Raw genomic sequence first — 24262 nt, 5'->3', positions numbered from 1 at the left:
AATAGGAACTAAATGTAATTAGCTCTGAAAAATATGGAATTTATGTAATTTTTACTAAAAATATTTGGGCAAACTTGTGATTTAGTGACGACAGAAAGCGGGTTGAAATTGAGAATTGAACTGGGCTAAGATGACAATTATTTTTAAATGGAGAATGCTCGAATGAGTTACAATTTAAGAAAAATACGTAATTAGACAAACATTCTTATCATATTTATTAAATCTCACTATGCTTTAAAGTGATTACATCATTTCTCGCTCTTTCTCGAATAGATTAGTACATATTTGATATTGGATAAACAAATACATAATATTGTGACACATAGATACAAAGACGTGGAGGGATGAAGAGGAGAAGAGGTGAGCCTAAGATGAGAGATGCTACATAGATTTGCTAGATATAGTGTATCTAGAGGCAACTCAGACAAAATATATAATTATGGACACTATTAATGCGTTGAGTAATTAGCATCTATACTACTCTGCTTTATGAAAGTTACTCAATTTACCCAGCTTTAAATTATCTTAAGCCTAATCCATAAAAATCTAGGTAGATTGAGCGGGTCCTTAGATTTGGGCTTAGTTTACACCCTTAGACTAATTCATTTTAACCTTTCAATTTCAATCCAATACACTCATTTGATAACCCAGCGCTAGCTCATTTGTTTGAGGACATATCCATGAAAATTAGGGAAGAAAAATAGAAAAGATGACAACATTTACGTTGGAACCTTACGCTTGTGTGGTGCAGGGCGAACTACAACCCAAGTCGCAATTTCTCTCTTCTGCACGACCCAAAAGATTTTGTATATATATAATTACATATATATTATAAAAAGAAGCCTTGTAGACAAAATTCAGATTTCTGAGGCTGGGTCTAAATTAGCCGAACCCTTTTTTATTATTTATTTCCTGCAATATTCTGACTAGGGTGTCAAATGGGTAGGTTGGTTGAAATTGAGAATATTAAAATTGTTGAAATAAAAATTAGGTTGGGTCATGATCCGCCTAAATTTACTTTGGGCTAAAATAAATTGAGCTCAATTGAGCTAAAATTCGGGTTGGGTCATGACCTGCCCAATTTGATCCGCTTAATCTCAATAATTTTAACATATTATTATTTACCTTTTCTAACCACAATTTGAATTTCAATTCAAGAAAATAAAAAAAATAATTTACAAATGGATAGATTAATACTGAAAGATATAAAATAGATAGTAATTCATATCTTTAATATGAAAACATATATTATACCAATGCAAATATAGAGCCTTAAAATGAATTAAAATTGGAGATTAAGTTGGGTTCAATTGAAGATTCTTTTAAAATGGGTTATGGCTTAAATGAGTTGAAACTGAATCAATACAAATTATCTTGAGCCCAACCCACAAAACTTTGGATGAATTGAACGAAATACCTATATTTGAGCTCATTTTCACACCCCTGACTATCAGCTTCATAAAATGCCAAAAAAACTTAATAATATACACGTTGTCTATAGGTGCAGGGGAGGCTGAGACCTTAAAAGCTGCTTTTTCAAGTGTCAGTATAGAGCGGTTTATCCCTGACTATCTTAGGGGAAGATTTCTCTATTCTCCACAATTTTGTAAAAAGCAATAATAAATTATAAGTAAAAAAAATAGTACTATTAGTAGAAAATTTAACCTTTTTATACAAGAGGAAGAAATTATTAAAAGTTTGACAAATCTAAAATACTATGTCTAAAAATAATTAAATAAATTAACTTATAATAAACTTCATAAAAAGATTAACGGCTCTATTCAAATTTGACTGTGGGCAACATACATATTTGGGCCGTCCTGAACAGGTGCAGTCTGCTTAAGAATATGATGTTATTTTTGGAATTTTATATTGTATACTTTACCTAAATTCCATAGTGAAAAAACCCAATTACAATACATTTCTCATTTTTCTTAAATTACCCGATTTTCCTTTTTTCCCCATATTTCTGATACATTACTTATTTTGCTGATACATCAGGTTTTTAGTGTAGAATAATTAATGTTGTTGAGTTATTTATGGACAGTAACATAATTTAAGTTAGGATTGGTTGTTTCAATCAATTACCGTGCTAATTAAGGGAAATAATCCTTAAAAAACATAACAGTTATGAAGAGGAAGAAAAACTCAAAAAATAGAGCAGAACTACAAACAAAAAATTCAATCCAAAATTTGATTTTCATCAAGCGAATCGAGATGAATATCGCGATACTACTGAGACATTCACGAGTTTGGCAATCCGAGGTGAGTTATGAACAATACAAAAGTGATGGAATCGTAGTCGACGACAATGTATCTTACTTGAATCTAAAAGCAGCAATCGTTGCTGAATTGACCATAGATGAATCAGTAAAAATATTGAAATTCGATACATCGTTCAAGGTAACTCATCGCCAATGATTATTCGTAATGATATGGGTGTTAATCTTTACATAGAGTTGAAGAAGAACGAGCTTGGATTCGTAAAGTATCCCCTATGCATAACAACATCTAATAGAAAGAGATGTGAGTTACAATCATTCGACGCTACATCTAGAGCAATTGTTTGTGTTGAATCAAATACGAATGAGTCAAAAAGATTTTGTTTAGATGAATCTGGTAATGTTGTAGCTTGTTATATACCAAAATTGGATGTGACGAACTACATAACTGATACAATTGGTGCAAAAGTGAAGGAGAACCAATTGTATAAGGACAAAGCAATACTAGCTGATCTAATGGTAAAATACAAAATTGATAATGGATTCAATTTCAAAGTTAAAAGATCTGACAGTAAAAGGTATGTGCATTTGCTTCTTTTGGAAATTTGATTTTGTAAAGTTAATTTTGTTGTTTTATATTCATGATACATACTAAGTATTATGTATCAAGTACAACAGTTAAAAAACTTGTTGTCAAAATGTATCAGATACATATGAATCTTTGTGTATCTGATACATGTTAATATTTTTTTATTTTTCTTGTCATTATACATCATAACATTATGTATCTAACTCAGTTCAATAATTTTTCCAGATATACTATTGATTTTGTAAAGTTAATTTTATTATTTTATATTCATGATACTGTAAAGTTAATTTTGTTATTTTATATTCATGATACATACTATGTATTATGTATCAAGTACAACAGTTAAAAAATTTGCTGTTAGAATTTACCTTTATTTGGTCATATTATGCATGAAACTCTATGTATCTGATATATGTTAAAAAAAAATTCTAAAATTATGCAGTTATGTGTTAATATGCTATTCAGACAACTGTTGTTGGAGAATAAAAGCATCATGTTGGAAAAAAATTGATATATTCAAAGTGAGATATTTCAATAGTGAATATTCATGTGCATTAAAAGATAGGATTTTCAACAAAGTTCATGCTACAAAGGCTTTTGTAAGTGCATTCACGATATCTAAATTGGTTAATCATAAGAGAATTCACACCCCTAATGATATACGAAAGGATATTAAAGCAACGTATGAAATTGATATTACCTATCAACAAACATGGCGTGCAAAAGAACATGCTTTGGAGATGTTAAGGGGAAAACCTGTTAATGAATATAAACAGCTGTTTGTATATATACATATGTTAAAAATCGTATATTCAAATTCGTACATAAGTATGCACAAGTCACCAACTGATGAGTTCATGTATCTATTCATAGCGTTAAGGCCATTGATGAGAGGTTTCAGTTTTGTCGACCTGTAGTTGTTGTTGATGGTGCTCATCTTGATGGACCTTATAAAGGGACATTTGTATCAGGTAGCACACTTGATGGGGCAGATCTTACTTTTTGTTACTGTTATGTATTGAATACCAGTGTATCATCTCATTTGACACATTTGCTGTGAATATGATGAATTATAATAGCTATGTTATCATTGTTAATAATTTTTTAGGTTACATATTGCCATTGGCGTATGGTGTTGTTGATACAGAAAATGATTGATCATGAACGTGGTTTTTCCAGAACTTCAAAAATGCATTTGGTGAGAGGTAAAATATGTGTGTTGTATCAGATAGGATCGAAAACATAATCAAGAGTGTAAGCATGGTATTTTCCAATGTCCCTCACTTTGCATGCATATGACATATATGGAAAAATGTGTGTACTAACTAAGGAGGAGCAAAACTGTACTAAGTGACCTCTTCTACTCGATGGCCAAGGCATACAAAAAAGATGAATTTGAAAAATTAATGGCAAAAGTTGAAAAAATTAATCACCAGGTGACACAGTATTTAAAAAATGTGGGGTACGAAAAATGGTCAAGGGTTTATACAACTGTCAACAGGGGGAGAATGATGACTTCTAACATCGCAGAATGTATCAATGGATGTCTTGTTGAAGCACGAGAACTGCCTATAATTGACTTTTTGGAGCAAATGAGAATGTTATTTAGTGCTTAGAAGTTCAAAAAATAGAGAAATAGCAACTTATACAAAATATACTTTGGGTAGAAAATTCTAAGATATCCTAGTATCAAACACAATGAAGTGTTCGAGAATGAAGGTACACACCAGTTATTTTTAAGTAGATATCTACTTAATACATAGTTGCTTGATACATAGCTATTTGATACATCAGTTCAGTATTCATATCTGTGATAATTATTTCCTGCAGGTTGTTGCTTCATCAGAAAATATTTATTTTGTTTATGAATCAAGCATAAGATACATTGTGTGTCTTGAAAGAAAAACATGCAATTATGGCAGGTTTCAACTAGACGAGATACCATATCCACACGCAATTGTAGAAGAGCAAGAACATTACAGACATGTACCCATACTGTTTTGATTACTACAAGCCAGAGGCGTTGGCAAATACTTATGAATTATCAATGGTTCCAATGCCAAATAAGAAAGATTAGTCTGTTCTGAAAGAAATTTTGGAAGAATTCGTCTTACCACTAAGATACAAAAGAATGCCAGGAAGACCGAAGAAAGGAAGAAAAAAGTATTCTAGTGAGAAGATAAGAACGAGCACAACTTCTTGGTCGTTGTGGCCATAAAGGCCACAACAGAAAGACTTGTAATTTCATTCCCAAAGAAAAATAATATTTTGTTATCCCACGATATATTCTATTTGGATCATGTAATTACATCTACATATTTTTTTTACAGTTTAGGGGTTGTGTTTGATATATATTTCAATTAACCAGAATAGTAATTGAATATTAATAATTGCTACATGGATGATTGATAATTATTTTCATTGTAAGTTACTTGGTAGTGATATAGTAAATTCGAGTTCGATAAATGAGAATAGCTGATACATAACCATTCGACATATTCGACATATAAAGGGTTGATATATTGAAGATTGTTGTATTAGTTTTCAACTGAATTGTGGTTGATACATAACATCTTATATTGATATAGGTTATAGATGTATCAAAAGTAGTAAAGTTTGATACATGACAATCTGATACATAAACAGGATGTATCAGAAGCAGTAAAGCTTGATATATGAGAATCTAATACATAAACAAATTGCATCAGAAGCACTAAAGCTTGATACATGAGAATCTGATACATAAACAAATTGTATCAGAAATATTAAAGCTTGATACATGAGAATCTGTTATAAAAAATGTATTAAAATCATTAAATCTTGATACATGAGAATCTGATACATAAACAAGATATATCAAAAGCAGTAAAGTTTGATACATGAGAATCTGAAACATAAACAGGATGTATCAGAATCATTACATTTTGATATATGAGAATCTAATACATAAACAAAATATATCGGAAGCACTAAAGTTTGATACATGAGATTCTAATACATAAACTAGATGTATCAGAAGCATTAAAGAATGATACATGAGAATCTGATATATAAACAAGATGTATCAGAAGCAGTAAAGCTTGATACATGAAAATCCAATATAAAAACACGATGTATCAGAAATAGTCAAGTTTGATATTTGAGAATATGATACATAGACTTTCATCTTATATTCGAGTTTGATAAATGAAAAAAACTTAAAAGTCTGCTAAATTGTTGAATAGCCAAAAAAAATATTTACTATTGGTGCAAAAACATAATTGTATATTCTACTACTATAAAATTCAAAAAATAAAACTACACGACATTCATCGGTTCTCCTTGACTAGGAGAAATAAAATCTCTCTTAGGTTTTTTTGGATCTTCGTTTTCGCTACATAACCATCCTTGGTCTTCCGACAACCGTAATTCCACAATAGTGCGACATATCTTGAACGGAAGAATTCGGCATATAGTGCAGTAGTTGGAATAGAAATTCCATCACTAAGATATTTAGTAGAAATAGCCAGGAAAAGACCACAATCCCTGCAAAAAAAAGGAATACACAACTTTTAAAAAAAAAATGACATATTAATAATTTAAATATGCATATTTGTTAATACTCATAAGCTATTGCTTTCTTGTTATGCAATTCCTTCAATGTATTCAACTGCAAAAGGGTGATGTGCTTCAAGCATGTTACCAGTTGATTTGTCCTTGTATGAATCAATCGATGACCAATCAGTACATTCATTCTTCTAAAAAAATCACTATCGTGAAGGTATGTAGGTAGCATTACTGCTATCTTTTGAATCTCTAGAGAAGGGTTGCTACTTTTTCTTCCAGGTGATAAATCATACACGCGTATCAACCTCTGTTTCAACACAATTACCGTAAGAACCCAATAAAAATTTCTATCATAGTTTATCGGGATGTTTTTGGTTCCTACAAATATAATAATAACAATTATTTAAGAAAATGACTATTGAAATGATATAATACCCTTAATAACTTTGTTCCTGATACATTACCTTTAATGTATCAGTTGAAACATGTTGTTCAAATAATTCTAGAACATCTGATACAATATTTTTTTTGATACATCATCCACTTGTTGTATCGTGTTGGATGGTTCAGCTTCCTGCAAACATAATAACATTTACTTATGATATATGAGCATGAAATGTATCAATATCTATATATCATCACATATTTAGCAGATACAAGATATATGATGTATCAGATTGGTCATAACTTTGTTCCTGATACATTACCTTTAATGTACAGTTGAAATATGTTTTTCAAATGATTATGGAACATCTGATGCATTGTGCTCCTCCAATACAGTAGGAATTTATTGTTGTTCCATCACATGGAATGGTTGAACAAAATCATCTTTTTTAATTTGAGATGATGTGGTAGTCATGTGGTGCACTATATTGTCAATGGCTTTCAAAAAATCAATATGATTTGAATCAATTTTATTTTTTAATTGCTTGAACTTTCGGTCAACCTTAATACAATAATATGAAAAATCAGAATGTATCAACTTATTAAAAGTAAAAATATATTGTGTGTGTTAAATCTTATAGTAATAACCTCCGTATTTCTTTAGAGACATCTTTATTGACTTCTTTAATGCTTTGAATTGCATATGAACAATTTGCTCCGAATGACCGAAAGATTCATCGCCTACCACTGACTTTGTCGCTGATTTTTTATTAGTAGAAACATGATTTTCTGATGGATTTAGTGGTATGACATCCTTATGCATGTTAGCTGTTTCTACTTGAATTGGTTCTTTACCAGGGTAGTCTTCCTTCTTTTGGGAGAAGGTGAAGAAGATGTATCAGCAACATGACTAGATCTTCTTAATAATTTTCTAGGTGGTTTTGTTGAAAAGTCCTCAAATCTGGGGACTTCTTGAGGTTCTGTAAATTTGACCTTGGCAGCTATGTAACAACTTCAAAATGATGTTCACTTCCAGGAATGACAATAGATTCCATTTCATATTGATATGGCATAATATTGGAGCATGGATACTGCAAAAAGACTGGTTGCTAATCAGAAAACAAATCAAGAAATATTATTGTATCAATGTCAGAAATATAGAATGTATCTTAAATGTTATATATAATGAGTCAGTGCATAAACGAATAATATTTAAGTATATTTAATAAGCAATAGATGGTATATTCATTTGCTATAATTATAAACATGATTTCATTAAATATACCTCACTAAAGATGGTAGACATAAAGGTCTTAAATTTTGGTTTGACGGCAACAACACGCCAATTAAGAATTCTGAAAATTTAATTACCCACTCTTACAACAATTTTAAAAGGCACCTGAGATGCACATTCGTAGATCCATGCATTCAGAGCGTATGACATGCCACCCAAACGATACATGTATTTGGCATTTCAAAACTCCTACCTCATTCCTTTTATTAATTTGAAAATTGTTATTTTGCCCCATGGGTATTGCTCATACCTACCATCCTCTACCATCTTAAAATCATCAACAGAAATATGTGAATTACCTAGTTGAGAAAACTAAAAGTGTGAATGAAGTAGAGAATGACCATCTGAACAACGTCTTCATTTGTTTCACATCCTCCAACTAGAAAACGTTGAACGAAACGTCCTTTGTTTACCCCATTTTTTGCACCAAGGAAATATCTAGACAACAATCTACTTGCTGGTGCATCTGGGTACCGAAAATCATTGATATTACCTATACATCGCAAACTAGTAATAATAGCAAATTTCTTGATTGTGAATCGGAGTATGTTACCCTGCACGTGACGAATGTGCAATTCCTCTTTATATTTTTGCTCTACCTCAAGAAGTAAGAGGCATTTGATGATTTGCCCTAGAAAATTGCACTGTGGCATATCTAGGTAGTGACCAAATATGGTTTGCCTAAATAACTATATAGCTTCTTCACCTATTGATGATTTGAAATCATCAATAAAATTAGTCGTATATGCAGTGTCGGATCTCAGGAAGTGTGAAGGGATCTTCTTGATGACGTACTTCATTTTCTGCATTAACATGGAAAATGATTAAATATAACTTGAACTTGATACATAAACAGGATGTATCAGAAGCATTAAAGCTTGATAATTGAAAATCTGATATATATACAAGATGTATCAGAAGCAGTAAAGTTTGGTACATGAGAATCCGATACAAAAACACGATGTATCAGAAGCATTAAAGCTTGATACATAAGAATCTGATACATAAACTAGCTGTATCAGAAGCAGTAAATCTTCAGAAAAAATGACATTTAAATAAATAAATATGTATATATATATATAAGATGTATCAGAAGCATTAAAACTTGATACATAAGAATCTGATACATAAACTAGATATATCAGAAGAAGTAAATCTTCAGAAAAAATGACATTTAAAAAAATAATAAAAAATAATAATAATAATAATAATAATAATAATATATATATATATATATATAGGATGTATCAGAAGCATTAAAGCTTTATACATGAGAATCTGATATATACACAAGATGTATCAGAAACAGTAAAGCTTGACAATGAGAATCTGATACAAAAACACGATATATCAGAAGCAATGAATCTTCAGAAAAAACGACATTTAAAAAAAACACATCTTATATGAACTCATACTTTTGAGAAATTAGGGCATGTTGTAACCCCTTCAATCTTCTTGTCTGCTTCTTTGGGTGCATGTTGAATTGAAGATTTTGACTTCAATTTCTCACGTAGCTTATCCATCACTGCTAGATCGTTACGATGTTTGGATCTAACCTCTTCTAACCTTCTCAAGAGGAATCAGAACCCGGTGAAATAAGAATTCCTTGATTTTTATTCAACTGTGTGATATCAACACTAAAAGATGGAGCGGATTCCATATGTATTAGTGAAGAATATGAGTAAAAAAACACAAAAATTTACAGAAAAAAGCAGAGGAAATCAAAGGAGGTGAGAATGAAGTGAGATTTTAGATAAGGAAAAACTTGAATATGCCTTAAATAGAATCTTGAAATTGAGTAATAGATGTAGAAATTCAAAATCCAAAAACTGACGAAGCGGAGCTTGAAATTAGGCGTGAATTTAGGATAGTTGAGTGAAGTAAAATGTAATGTATCTGTAAGATGGGAGATAGTTAAAAAAAGGGGGATTTTTGATATTTTCTCATATGGTAGAAGATATTAGTAAATATGGTATTATAATATGTGTAAATAGATAATTTTCCCTTTTATATTCCATGCAAAGAAAAAATTCTCAAACACTCATGTCCTTTTCCTGTTCAAGTGTTTCCGCCTCTTTTCCTTTCTTTACTCTGTTTCGTAGAAATTAGTCTAAACCTGTATTTATAGTCTCGACGGAAAGTTTCAAGGTCATTAAATGGAAAGTTACCAATAAGATTGGTATAAAATATTTATCCCTTTTTATCCATTAGAAATTTCTCCTTCTAGTTGTGAACAAAGAAGTTGAAAAGTAAAATTTTCTATAGCAATCACTGGAAAAGTCTTATAAAACGTGAGCAGCCATTTCTTTTTCCTCATGTTTAACAATTCTCAAGTGTGATATCTTTTGTTAGTCAAAACTGAATCAACGTTCACACTTGGACACCTCAATCGAATGATATATTTTGCCAAACTCTTCTAATACATAGGTTTTCCAACCAACCTAGTCTACCATTGATGAGTTCTCACAAATGCATGCTCAAAACATCCCTCTTCCTCGGCTCCACTCCATCATCGCCTTCCTATGCTTCTTGATCACGTCCTCGCCATCCTATGCCCAAGAGGATAAACAGTATTCCACTTGTAATAGCTCCTACAGCTGTGGGAATATTCAAAATATCCGCTTCCCTTTCTGGGGTGGTGATCGACCTCAAGAATGTGGTCTTCCACAATTCGAGCTTGAATGCGAAGCCAATCAGGATCCCCTTATACATATCGATGGTCATAATTTCCGCGTACTTGACATCAATGGAGACATCCAAACCATGAGAATTGCACGAAATGATCTTGAGGAAGACATTTGTCCTGATAGATTCGGTAACACTAGCTTGAATGATGCCCTTTTCCGCTATGGTCCTGACTTTGGGATTCTCATCCTGTTCTATGCTTGTCCTTTTGATATACCTTCTGAATGGAAAAAGTTCACCTTTACCTGCAATAACAGTGGAGAGTCCAGTCATGGTTTCTATCCAGATGCCTCATTTATTTCATACTGGGGACCAAAGTATGGGAATTGTGAGCGTAATGTCACGGTTCCTGTGGTGCAAACGGCATTTAAGCGGTTCCAAGACGAAGGAAGTATGAAGATATTGGAGCTATTGAAGCAAGGGTTTGATGTGGTTTACAACAAAAGCGTATATTGTATGGCTTGTGAGAGGTCAGGGGGATTATGTTGGTCAGAGACATATTTTACGGAGCCAACTTGCCTTTGTCGGTACCGAACTTATTCTTATAACTGCGGTTTTCAAGAACCGGAACAAGGTGTGTTCCATCTCCCTATTCTCTAATCTAACTTGGTTCTGTTTACCAAATATTAGTTGAATTCAATTGGCAGCCCAGAGTTTTCGTACTGGACTTCTGGAAACACTATCGCAATTCGCAAGTGCTGCAATAGGGACTTTTTTTCTGCACTAGGATGAGGCTAAATGTCGAGATTGCCTGAATAACAGAAGCCACTGTGGTGCTCGGATAATGAATCCGATCCCAAAGCAGAACGTGTCGTCATGGTAAATCAAGAAACTAAAAGTCGAAATCCACATTTGATTATAATTCTGTTAATGGAGTAAAACAAAACCTTCTTCCTTCATTGATAAGAAACAGTATAAGGTGATATCTGTTTATTTGTTATACTAATGAAGATCCTTTATTCTGGTTCTGTAACAACTCATCACTTGTTTATCTCTGCATTACAGGCAATAAACGCGATTTCAGGGTGAAGATAGCCCTAGGTAAATGTCTTTTGACCTTGTTCATATTATATTGTCCTTCTCAACAATTACCAAGAACATATATCTCTATATCAGTGAATTCAAACACTCTTTTTTCGTTTGGTTAATTCACTATAACAAAAACAACTTTCAGCCGCAATAAATATATATATTAACAAAGAATGTTAAAGTCTTTACTGGCATTAGTTAATTTTCATTAGATCCAATTTCGCTATAGGTTTTATTGATATTTATAAAGAGTCTTAAAATGTAATTGTCATTGGTAATTGTCAACATATTTAGCAACAATTAAGCAATTGTCGTTCATTAATTGCCACTAAAGATCATTTTTGGTGGATGAATTACAGGTATCTGTGTTGGGATAGGAACAATATTAACCTGCTACATGATCTACTGGTTTGTCTTTAAGAAATCATCTGGTACATGCCTTTTGTTACCAAAGCAGAGGAGGGAACATCAGAATATTGAGGCCTTCCTCAGGCAATATGGATCCCTAGCCCCTAAGGTATACAGCTATTCAGACATTAGGAAAATGACAAATTCACTTCAAGAGAAACTTGGACAAGGTGGTTATGGAGGGGTGTATAAAGGTAACCTTAATGGCCGTCCTGTTGCTGTAAAGATTTTAAATTCTACCAAAGGGAATGGAGAAGACTTTATCAACGAAGTTGCAAGCATCAGTAGAACTTCACATGTTAACATAGTTACTCTGTTGGGATTCTGTTTCAATGGTCGAGAAAGAGCTCTTATTTATGAATTCATGTCGAATGGATCACTCGATCAACACATCTATGGTGAAGATTCTAAGTTGGGATGGGAAAAGTTGTACATAATTGCATTTGGGATAGGTCGTGGACTGGAGTATTTGCACCGAGGATGCAACGCACGAATACTGCATTTCGACATAAAACCTCACAACATCCTTCTTGATGAGGACTTCTGCCCCAAGATATCTGATTTTGGTTTAGCTAAATTATGCCTTCAGAAAGAAAGCATGATATCAATGTTGGAAGCAAGAGGAACCATTGGTTACATTGCTCCGGAAGTATTCTGTAGAAACTTTGGAGGCGTCTCACACAAATCCGATGTTTACAGCTATGGAATGATGGTTCTTGAAATGGTTGGAGGAAGGAGGAACTACAGTGCTGAAAGAAGCCATCATAGTGAAATATACTTCCCGCGTTGGGCTTATCAACGCCTTGTGACAGATGAAGACTTGAATATACACTGCATCGCAACCAAAGAAGACGAAGAAATTGCTAAGAAGATGATACTAGTAGGTTTATGGTGCATTCAAACTGATCCCTCGCAGAGACCACCAATGAGTAAGGCAATTGAAATGCTGGAAGGTAACTTAGAGGCCATCCAATTTCCACCGAAGCCTTTCATATGTTCTCCCTCACGATCAGAAGGATCGTCGATGATCCTTTTGGGGAAGCCAACAAAGCCCTTTATAATTTCTTCTTCCAGTTCAACACTTGATTCTACAGAAGATTTGGTTACGTAGTCTTTCATAAATTTGTTTTTAGTTTTATGTCCTTTTGAAAGACGATAAGTTTAAAGAAAATTAAAAGTTTTAAGTATATTAAGAACGTAGTGTTTACTGAGAATTTTGATCACCAATTTAATTTGTTTTTAAAAAAAGATTTTAGTGACACTTGTAAAATATATCTCGTGTTGTCTTGTTTTCATTATGGAACACATTTAATATTTGGGAAAATGCCAAAAGTATATAGAAAAAGGTTAAAAAACCTTTATATCTAAAAATACTATTTTACTCGTTTTGATGTAAAAATATCCTTGCATTCATCTTTTTAGTTTATTATAACTCTTGAAACTAATAATTTTTTATTATTATTTTAAAAAAATATTTGTCCTGTGTCATTTTCATGTTGGATGAAATAAAAATTACATCTCCACTAAAAAAAATTCATAATTTATCTAAGCCAACAAAATATACCTATTCAAAACTCCAAATTTTTTTTTAAAAAAAAATCTAATAGTTTTTTGTTGTAGTAGCTTTTTCTTCTTATTTTTTTAAGTTTGTTTTGGATCAATGAAGAAGGATATTGTTTTGATTTGGATAAATTATAGGAAAAAATATCTTTTAAAAAAATAGTTTCTTATTTGCTGTAGTTTTTTTTTTAAAAAAATAATTTTTTTATGGTCATCAAACATGTAAATTATTTTGGTTTGGATAAATTATAAAAAAAATTGAAAAACGTTTTTAAATTTTTTTTTAGTTATACATATTATTACAAGCTAGTTAGACAATAACTATCTAAAACCTATCTTGTAATAACTAAAAAAAAAAATTATTTATTTTTTACTATCTTGTAATAACTATTAAAATAATTTTTAATTATTTTGTAATAACTAGAAAATAATTTAGTTATATGTATAACAAACATCTTTTAATTATTTTATTTATGCGTATTGTAAAAAAATCAATATTATTAAGCAGAAAAGAAAAATCAAGCAAAGAACTAAAAATATCTAGTCTTTTTATTTCTTTGATTAACCGAATAAACCAAATTCTAGTCTTATTTATCAACATAACTTTTTTTAAAAAAAAGTGACAGAGGGTTGTTTGACAAGGAAATACAAAACATGGATAGTTTGTCAAAGGAAAGACCATTCAACACTTGTTTCTTGATGAACGTGCTAATTCTGCTTAAAGTTTTTAACAAGATTACCAACCCCAAAGTTTTTAACTAGATCTCGAAGCGAGACTGAGATGGTTTGAGCATGTGAAGAGGAAATACACAAGTATTCCAGTATGAAGTTGTGAAAGATTGGTTGTGGATGGTTTGAGAAAAGATAGGCCGAGTAAGTATTGGAGGGATGTTATTAGACAGAACATGACACAACTTTAACTCATCAAGGACATGACTTTAATTAGATAGAACTCTATGCAGAAAACATATTAGGGTAACAGGCTAGTAGACAGTTGTCTCACTTATCCTTCCATACAACTAGTCATAATATTCCTCTTGTAATTACTTGTTCTTCGATTTTTGTTACGAGATGTTTTTTTTTAGTTCGAATATAATAAATTATGTTGTAGTTATTGTAATATTGTTCCTTTATTCAGAATGCTCTGTCATGCTATTTTTAGTATTTTGTCGTGGTCTCTTGGAGAAGTATATTTTTTTTGGCTTAGATAAATTGTGGGGAAAAAATTAGTGAAGGTGGAATTTTTATTTCATCAAATAAGAAAATGACATATGATAAATATTTTTAAAAAATAAAAAATAAAGAGAGAGTTGTTAGTTTCAAGGGTTATAATGAGCCAAGAAGGTGAATGGAAGGGTATCTTTAAACCAAAAGGTGAATAGAAAGATATTTTTAGACCAAAGGTGGATGAAGGGTATTTTAAACCTTTTCCTACAGTTTTGAAGGTATTTTTGGCCCTTTTTCGTTTAATATTTCAATCATTTAACAATTCAGTTTTAAGCAGGGCCGGCTCAACATAATTGGAGGCCTAAAAGTGAAATTTTAATTAAAGGCTAAAATTTAAATAAACTTCATATGTATTTATTTAAAATTTATTTTTCTAACTTTTTAGATGCAAACTATTACTTAATATTTTTTTTTATAAATGATTACTTCGAATACCTTATTTTTTTTAATTATTCATGTTATGTAAGATTTTATTAATTCAATATTGAAAAACATCTTTTTACTAAGGCAATCATTTATATGAATTGTTAATTTAATTTTATAAGTAATAAATTGACAAACTTTAAATAGAAATAAGAGTTAGAATCATAGAATCTGATTCAAGAAGCTGATAACTTGGTATAGCCTACTTTAATATGTTTGTTTGTAGTAATTGAAAATTTAAGAAGGAATAAAAAAGAATTTGCAATTCACTTTATTCAACACTTTTCGATTATTGATTCATATTTTTGACAAAATATTATTCTAACTTATCAAAGATTTGAAGAAAGAGAGTGCCAAAAAAATTTAAAAGATAAATAATGTGAGTGTTAGCGGAAAAGAAGGTAAGAAGGCAAAAAAAACTTTTTCTTGATTTCTTCTATTTGAATAGAATTAAGAAATAAAATAATATTACTTTTTAAAAAACACATATACTTTTTATTATAAATAATTGATATTTTAAATAAAAAATTAACACATAGGCCCCAATTTGCATATGCTGCACGAGCCGCCCATGGTTTTAAGTGTAGAATCGAGTTGTAAATCAATACGTATGGCTATGTCAAACAAAATAAAATAAAAGATTTTTTGTTTATGAACAAGAGTATGTGCATGCGTCACGTCGTGTATAAAGTTGTGCTGAGTCAACTGTGGTCAGCAGTGTTAATGAACAAGAAGAGAAGAAAAAATAAGGGAAGAAAATATATATATGGAGAAAAACATGCAAAGAAAATTTTGTAAACGAAATGCATATAAAATCCTACTATTTTTTAATATTATTTAAATATCAAATTGTTTTTAAAAACAAAATCAAATTTGAGTTAATAATTGAATTTTATCGAAGTGTACGATAGACGACGCATTTTTTTTAAAAAAAATTTCCACTCGATTTTTGAAGAAGAACAAGCAAAAAAAATTACATTTCATTCAAAACTCCAATAGAAAAATATTAAAAGTTGTTTAGGTGATTTTGCAAAATCGGAATTAAAAAATAATGACATATATGAGCCTTTTTTTCAAGCAGCAATGACATAAATGAGTCAAATTTTTAACGAATTGTATAAATAAATTTTTTCTCAAAGTTCGATAGTATATTTGAGCGTTTTTGAGTTTTATTTAAGTACCAATTAAATCTACGTCCAAATGCTTGCTTGTCTATGTTTCTATTTGTAGTGCTACACTGCTGTAATCTGCTTTTATTTACTCAATTTGCAAATAGGAAACTCCTTGTATTGTACTGACGAAGCTGCGTTGCAATTTCCTTCTCTTTTTTCCTCTTGTAGTAAATTGACCATCTTTTTCTGTGCATTATTTTGGTATCTAGCTATTAAAATTTGGACGGAGGGAGTAATTCATCTCACCTTCTTCCCCCATTCTTTATGTTTTCCCAAATCTATTTATATTTATAAAGCTGAAAATAACATGCCTCATTGACTTATATCACTATTTATCTATTTTTTCAGAATTTTGAATTTTCTCTTCATTTTCTGTTCAAATTTTTTTAAAAGAATTAATGTCTTTCCTCATTATTAGTATTTAGTGTTTCCTTCCAAAAGAATTTGTACAACGATAGATACATGATGTACAATTAAATTATTGCTTCAAGCCTTCAACCCACGTAGCATCAGTTATTTTGATGCTTTTAATCACCAATAACTAAGTTTACTAGTACAAAAATAAAACTAGTCTTCCAAAAAAATAATCCCACTAAGTCGATACCTTTATTAAGAAATCCAACTCTCAATAGTAAATGATAAAATAGTTTGATGCGTGCCTATCCACGAGACAATAAGCTTTACAATATATTATTTCAGCTCCCAAAATTCAACATTTCATACTTGACGTTGACAAAAATATATACTTCTTCCATTCTGGTAGTTCATGGCAAGTTCCAATTTTAAAGAATATTACACTTGAACCTGCGAAAAAATACTACTACATGTATATCAATCAGCTTAACAATTAGTTCAACATCAATTGACCATGTTTGCAGATCAATCAATCTCCTCCTCCTTCTTCTTCTTCTACTTTTTTGTGTCTCTGTTTTTCTCCTTCGCCAGATCCAGTGCAAATAATGATACTTCCTCCTATGCGAATTGTCCTAATTCTACCTGCAATGGAGTTGACATTTCATATCCTTTCTGGAGACTTGACAGTTACAACGCCAGCGTTCCTCAGTACTGTGGCTATCCAGGATTTGGAATCAATTGCTCAAAAGATCAACCACATCCGATTATTAACCTTCCAGGCGATGCTTACTACGTCAAAAATATAGATTATAAAAGTTATTCTCTCACTCTAGTTGACAAAGATGTTTTCGAAGTACAATGCCCCAGAGCACGTCATAACCTTACATTAGAGAAATTGCCGTTAAAGAATTCCGTTTCCGATTTGGAACTTACCTTCTATTTCAATTGCACGAAACCTCTAGCTAATTCTCTTCCCGCAGAATGTTTGAAATCAAATGGAAACATGAGTTATTTCTACGTTGGGGGAAATCAGCCGGCCGGTTTGGACTGGTTTGGGATTTGTGAGGAGAAAGTGGTGGCGACGGTAACGGAGAAGAGAAGCTTCCGGAACGATGATTGGATCAAAGGATTTGGTGAGGCCATGGGAGAGGGTTTCGTGCTGGACTGGCGGACCGCGTTGGAGTGCGGCCAGTGTGAGGAATCAGACGGGAGGTGCGGTTATAACAATTCAACCCACAACGTTTTGTGCTACTGCCGTGATGGTACCGTTAAGGTTAAACAGTGCAAAGGTACACCCAAAAACTCTTGCTATTTATATTTGTTCATTCTTATAGAACATTGCCGCTAAATTTTCATATTTTGCTCCTTAAGTCTAGCTAATTGTCTTATATGTTTATATAAAAAAAATCAAATCCATAGCTCTTTAATAGTTTTTTTTATTTAAGTTCACCGCTCTAAGAATTCTAACTCAAATTTTTTCATGACAAGTTTAAAAAGTTATTGTTATTAAATCAAGGTTCTTAAATTTGTCTTAAAAGCTAGTAAGTAAGTTTGACTCAATTGAAGATTAATATCGAAAGATATAAAATAGATAGTAATTCATATCTTTAATATGAGAACAATAAAGAGTCTTAAAATGAATTGAAATTGAAGATTAAGTTGAGCTCAATTGAAAATTCTTTTGAAATGGGTTATGGCTTAAATGGGTTGAGACTGAATTCAATATAAATTATTTTGAGTCCAACTCATAAAAATTTGAATGAATTAGACGAATTACTTATATTTGAGCACACCCCAAATTCTCACAATCAGCTTCACAAAATGCCAAAAAAACTTAATAATATACACGTTGTCTACAGGTGCAGGGGCGGCTCTATATGCTTATAAGAAAAGTAGTTGAGGGGCCTCAATTTTGTAAAGCAATAATAAATTATAAGTAAAAAAAATAGTACTATTAGTAGAAAATTTAACCTTTTTATATAAGAGGAAGAAATTATTAAAAATTTGACAAATGTAAAATACTATGTCTAAAAAAATTTAAATAAATTAACTTATAATAAACTTCATAAAAAGATTAACGGCTCTATTAAAATTTGACTGTGGGCCACATACTGAACAGGTGCAGTCCGCTTATGAATATGATGTGATTTTTGGAATTTTATATTCCATGCAAAGAAAAAATTCTCAAACACTCATGTCCTTTTCCTGTTCAAGTGTTTCCGCCTCTTTTCCTTTCTTTACTCTGTTTCGTAGAAATTAGTCTAAACCTGTATTTATAGTCTCGACGGAAAGTTTCAAGGTCATTAAATGGAAAGTTACCAATAAGATTGGTATAAAATATTTATTCCTTTTTATCCATTAGAAATTTCTCCTTCTAGTTGTGAACAAAGAAGTTGAAAAGTAAAATTTTCTATAGCAATCACTGGAAAAGTCTTATAAAACGTGAGCAGCCATTTCTTTTTCCTCATGTTTAACAATTCTCAAGTGTGATATCTTTTGTTAGTCAAAACTGAATCAACGTTCACACTTTGGACACCTCAATCGAATGATATATTTTGCCAAACTCTTCTAATACATAGGTTTTCCAACCAACCTAGTCTACCATTGATGAGTTCTCACAAATGCATGCTCAAAACATCCCTCTTCCTCGGCTCCACTCCATCATCGCCTTCCTATGCTTCTTGATCACGTCCTCGCCATCCTATGCCCAAGAGGATAAACAGTATTCCACTTGTAATAGCTCCTACAGCTGTGGGAATATTCAAAATATCCGCTTCCCTTTCTGGGGTGGTGATCGACCTCAAGAATGTGGTCTTCCACAATTCGAGCTTGAATGCGAAGCCAATCAGGATCCCCTTATACATATCGATGGTCATAATTTCCGCGTACTTGACATCAATGGAGACATCCAAACCATGAGAATTGCACGAAATGATCTTGAGGAAGACATTTGTCCTGATAGATTCGGTAACACTAGCTTGAATGATGCCCTTTTCCGCTATGGTCCTGACTTTGGGATTCTCATCCTGTTCTATGCTTGTCCTTTTGATATACCTTCTGAATGGAAAAAGTTCACCTTTACCTGCAATAACACTGGAGAGTCCAGTCATGGTTTCTATCCAGATGAGTCATTTATTTCATACTGGGGACCAAAGTATGGGAATTGTGAGCGTAATGTCACGGTTCCTGTGGTGCAAACGGCATTTAAGCGGTTCCAAGACGAAGGAAGTACGAAGATATTGGAGCTATTGAAGCAAGGGTTTGATGTGGTTTACAACAAAAGCGTATTTTGTATGGCTTGTGAGAGGTCAGGGGGATTATGTTGGTCAGAGACATATTTTACGGAGCCAACTTGCCTTTGTCGGGACCGAACTTATTCTAATTACTGCGGTTTTCCCGAACCGGAACAAGGTGTGTTCCATCTCTAACGTACTTTTTTTGCCAAAAATTAGTTGAATCTAATCGTAGGCCAGAATCTTCAACTGTCAAATAAGACTGCCAGAGAAGAGAAAAGGAGCTATAGGCTGCCATGTGGTCAAATATTTGGACTGGACAGACATCAAACTTAAATTGTCCATTCAAAATATCTATGAATTTTTTCCCATATTTTGGTTGGAAACTCCTATTCTTTTCACGCCTTCCTAATTTATTCCATCCGTTGTAACATTTATCGGGCATTCTTTATCAAGTTCATGAATGCCAGATAATAAAATATAGTTACAGTTTGCCCAGCAGAAGCCCTTTTTGATGATGCCTGTTCTGAGAATTTAGTAGTATTAGACAGCAGCAAGTTTGTATTTGCTTCCTATTAACTCATGTAAATTGTTGCTAAACTAATGAACTACTCTTTCTAAAGATAATGGGGTAGTTAATAGGGCAAGTGAATGACCTATAGGTTACATGAGTTACAAGGCCTAAATATAGAATAAAGAATGAAATGAAGAGATAGAGGTTACAAGAGTTATATGGGAAATTATTGCCACATTTCATCACAACTTAATGTGAGAAGTAATGCACTCCAACGTGCAGCAACAAGTTTTCACAAACATTGGCAATACAATAGGAAGCAACTTTAATATATTCTAAATATTAAAATGTTACTCCAACATAAAACAACTTTTTCCCACTCTGTTTCCATGATTTTACTTCTACCAACCTGAGATTTGAATACAGAATACTTCCCAAATTTCCTTAACTTTCTACTTCTTCTGGTCTAATTCGTGATTGAAATCTCTAATTCTTTTGCCGCATTGAGAGACTTTGACTCTCTTACCCAGTAGGTGGTGAAGGTGGACTTTAGATGTTTGTAAGACTTACAAATTATATTTCACCTTTTCACCTGACTTCAGGATTCAGGCTTTTCAAAATGTTGTTTTTACAACAGTTATTTTCCTTTTTTTCCTTCTATTATCTGGTTTTCTTGTTTTCTCCATTAATACACTAAGGAGGGGGGAGTTCATCAAAGACGAGAAATCTGATTTAAGTGTTTGTGTCCAAACTTAGAGACTCCATTTAGCTAGGTACTTAGACAACATCTCTTCTGCCCTATGACCATACACAACTTTATGAAAGGGAAACATATATTGTGAATTGCGCTAGCAATGCCATTGATCATTCTTTTGCGATTTTTCATACTGAGCTTCTAGAGCACTATAATTATAAGCTATCCAGTAGAATCATGTCAGAACCTTGTTTATGCGAAAATGAATTGCCAACAACTTCTACAAAAGGGAATGAGGCTAAACTGTCGAGATTGCCTGACTAACAGAGGGCACTATGGTGCTTGAATAACAAATCCAACCCCTAAACAGAATACGTTTTCATGGTAAACTCAGAAAAAGTCCAAATCCACGTTTAACTATGTTTCCATAACAGACTAGAAAATAACCACATAATTCCTTTATAGATAAGAAACAGTAAGGTGATAGCAGCTGTATTTATGTCTTTATGATACTACTGGAGATGTTTTATCGTGGTTCTGTATCATCTCATCACTTGTTTATCTCTGTATTACAGGCAATAAAAGAGATTTCAGAGTGAAAGTTGCCGTAGGTAATAATCCTTTGACCTTGTTCATCTTATTATTATCCTTCTCTTCAACACTGATCAAGAACTTCCTAGTCACATATTTCTCTCTTTCAGGTGTAGTCGCAGCTGCATTCACTGCCATTGTGGCATGTGTAATTTTCTTTCTCTATTATCACCGACAGAAGAAAAGTCCTGGTTCGTCTTTGATATCCAGAAGCATCCTTTCCAATTCCTCCTCAACAATGGACTCTGAAAAGGCTTCGCATTATTTCGGAGTTCACATCTTCGACTACAATGAACTGGAAGAAGCCACAAACAGTTTTGATTCCAACAAAGAGCTAGGACAAGGTGGCTTTGGCACAGTATATAAAGGTAAGAGAAACTATCCTGAAGTGGACTTTTTCTCACTGCCAGCCTGATACTAAACCTAAACATTTGATCTGATTCATTAACCATATGGTTGAACATGTGTTATAGGTAAACTTCGAGATGGACGTGTTGTTGCTGTAAAACGTTTATATGAGAACAACTACAAGAGAGTTGAGCAATTCCGAAATGAAATTGAAATCCTCACTCGCTTGCGCCATCGGAATCTGGTTACCCTTTACGGATGCACATCTCGCCATGGCCGTGAGCTTCTTCTTGTGTATGAATATATTCCCAATGGCACAGTTGCTGATCATCTTCATGGAGAATGCTCAAAGCCTGGATCACTTTCATGGAATACACGAATGAGCATTTCCATTGAAACGGCAAGCGCGCTAGCCTTTCTCCATAATTCAGAGGTCATTCACCGAGATGTAAAAACTAACAATATCCTCCTAGACAGTAATTTCTGCGTCAAAGTAGCTGATTTTGGCTTGTCTCGGCTTTTCCCTACTGATGTTACACATGTCTCAACAGCTCCACAGGGTACCCCTGGATATGTTGATCCCCAGTATCACGAATGCTATCAACTCACCAGTAAAAGTGATGTTTATAGTTTCGGGGTGGTACTAATCGAGCTTATATCCTCCTTGCCTGCTGTTGATATCTGTAGGCATCGACAAGAAATAAATCTATCAAATATGGCAATTAACAAGATTCAGAGCAACACATTACATGAGCTGGTTGATTCAAATCTTGGTTTTGACTCCAATGACAAGGTAAAGTTGATGATCACTGCCGTGGCAGAGTTGGCTTTCCAGTGTCTTCAGAACGACAGGGATTTGAGACCATCCATGCCAGAGGTTTTGGAGGCTCTACTGGGAATTCAGAGTATGGATGAAACAGCAACAGAAATAGAGAAGCCAAGTCCTGGTGATGATGCTGGATTGTTGAAGAATCACGTAGTATCTCTCTCACCTGATTCAATTATTACAAAATGGACTAGCAGTAGAAGTTCAACAACAACTGCTTCCAGTATTGGCTAAGTTTATGCCCTCAGTTTGTCTAGCTTGTGGTTTTCTTGATTGGTCACTGAAACCTGAATTTTCGTGTCTTTTCTTTTGAGTACTTTGGACCTTTTTCTATCTTAAAGAGATTGTACATATCTCGTATGCAGCAATTTAAATTTAACAATACTAATTCAATTCATTTCTTAAATTCTTTAGTTAAATTGTGTATATACTTGTTCAATTGATCATCTTTGTCATAGCAGATTATGAGTAAGTTTAAGCAGGATATTGCTGCTGAATGTATTTGATTAGTAAAGTTTAGTCTTAATGAGCAAGACAGTGTTTTAGAACTCTTCTATTAGGCCAAATACCTCCTCCCTGTTACTACTTTGCGTTCAGGTTTCCTTCCTCAAGTTAGTTTTTCAGTTTAATGACTCCATCATATATTTTGTTGTGCCTTCCTTTCATTGCTCAAAACTTAATGATATACAACATCAATAATATACCCAGTGTAATCCCACAAAATAGGGTTTGGGAGGATAAAATGTATGAAGACGTTACCCCTACCTCGTTAGAGAGGCTGTATCCGATAGATCTTCAGCTCAAGTAAAACATCTCAAAGCAGTTTGAAAAAGAGAAAACGATTATGAAAGAAGTGACAACAATGTAGTAGAGCATTGTGGAAAGCAATACATAGCTACAGAAAAAGAACAGTAACAAAAACTTACTAGTGTGGTACCCGAAGCACAGGAAACACAGATGATAACACTACAAGAATAGGATTAGCTAGCTACCGGTAATAGGGTTACCTACCGATGCTTGCCATCAATGCCGGTAAAAACTTATTTGCACTAGTGTTTACCTATATCAATGTATACACGATAGATGTCATTTCTACACATGCTTATCACTTAACCATAGTTAAATAATATTACTTAATATATTTTTTTTCAATTTAATTTTTA

At 32.7% G+C, this 24262-nt stretch overlaps 2 protein-coding genes across 3 annotated transcripts; both read left to right on the top strand.

Moving 5' to 3' along the window:
• The first annotated feature begins 10046 nt into the window (after positions 1-10046).
• LOC129896768 (LEAF RUST 10 DISEASE-RESISTANCE LOCUS RECEPTOR-LIKE PROTEIN KINASE-like 2.1) lies at positions 10047-13407 on the top strand. Its single transcript, XM_055972730.1, has 3 exons — positions 10047-11294; positions 11726-11761; positions 12109-13407. Exons 1-3 carry the CDS (start codon positions 10505-10507, stop codon positions 13266-13268), a joined length of 1986 nt encoding a protein of 661 aa, XP_055828705.1. The 5' UTR covers positions 10047-10504; the 3' UTR covers positions 13269-13407.
• A 3931-nt stretch (positions 13408-17338) lies between these two features.
• Positions 17339-23505, top strand: LOC129894223 (LEAF RUST 10 DISEASE-RESISTANCE LOCUS RECEPTOR-LIKE PROTEIN KINASE-like 1.2). Of its 2 annotated transcripts, none has more exons than XM_055969805.1 (4): positions 17339-18182; positions 21910-21945; positions 22036-22293; positions 22399-23505. In XM_055969805.1, exons 1-4 carry the CDS (start codon positions 17408-17410, stop codon positions 23331-23333), a joined length of 2004 nt encoding a protein of 667 aa, XP_055825780.1. In that variant the 5' UTR covers positions 17339-17407; the 3' UTR covers positions 23334-23505. The 2 variants fall into 2 exon arrangements, with proteins under 2 accessions (XP_055825780.1, XP_055825779.1); XM_055969804.1 differs by lacking the exon at positions 17339-18182 and adding an exon at positions 19257-20304.
• Positions 23506-24262: the final 757 nt, after the last annotated feature.

This window comes from Solanum dulcamara, chromosome 7, assembly GCF_947179165.1.
Source record: "Solanum dulcamara chromosome 7, daSolDulc1.2, whole genome shotgun sequence".
Lineage (NCBI taxonomy): Eukaryota > Viridiplantae > Streptophyta > Magnoliopsida > Solanales > Solanaceae > Solanum > Solanum dulcamara.
This window is presented reverse-complemented; position numbering and strand designations above follow the sequence as displayed.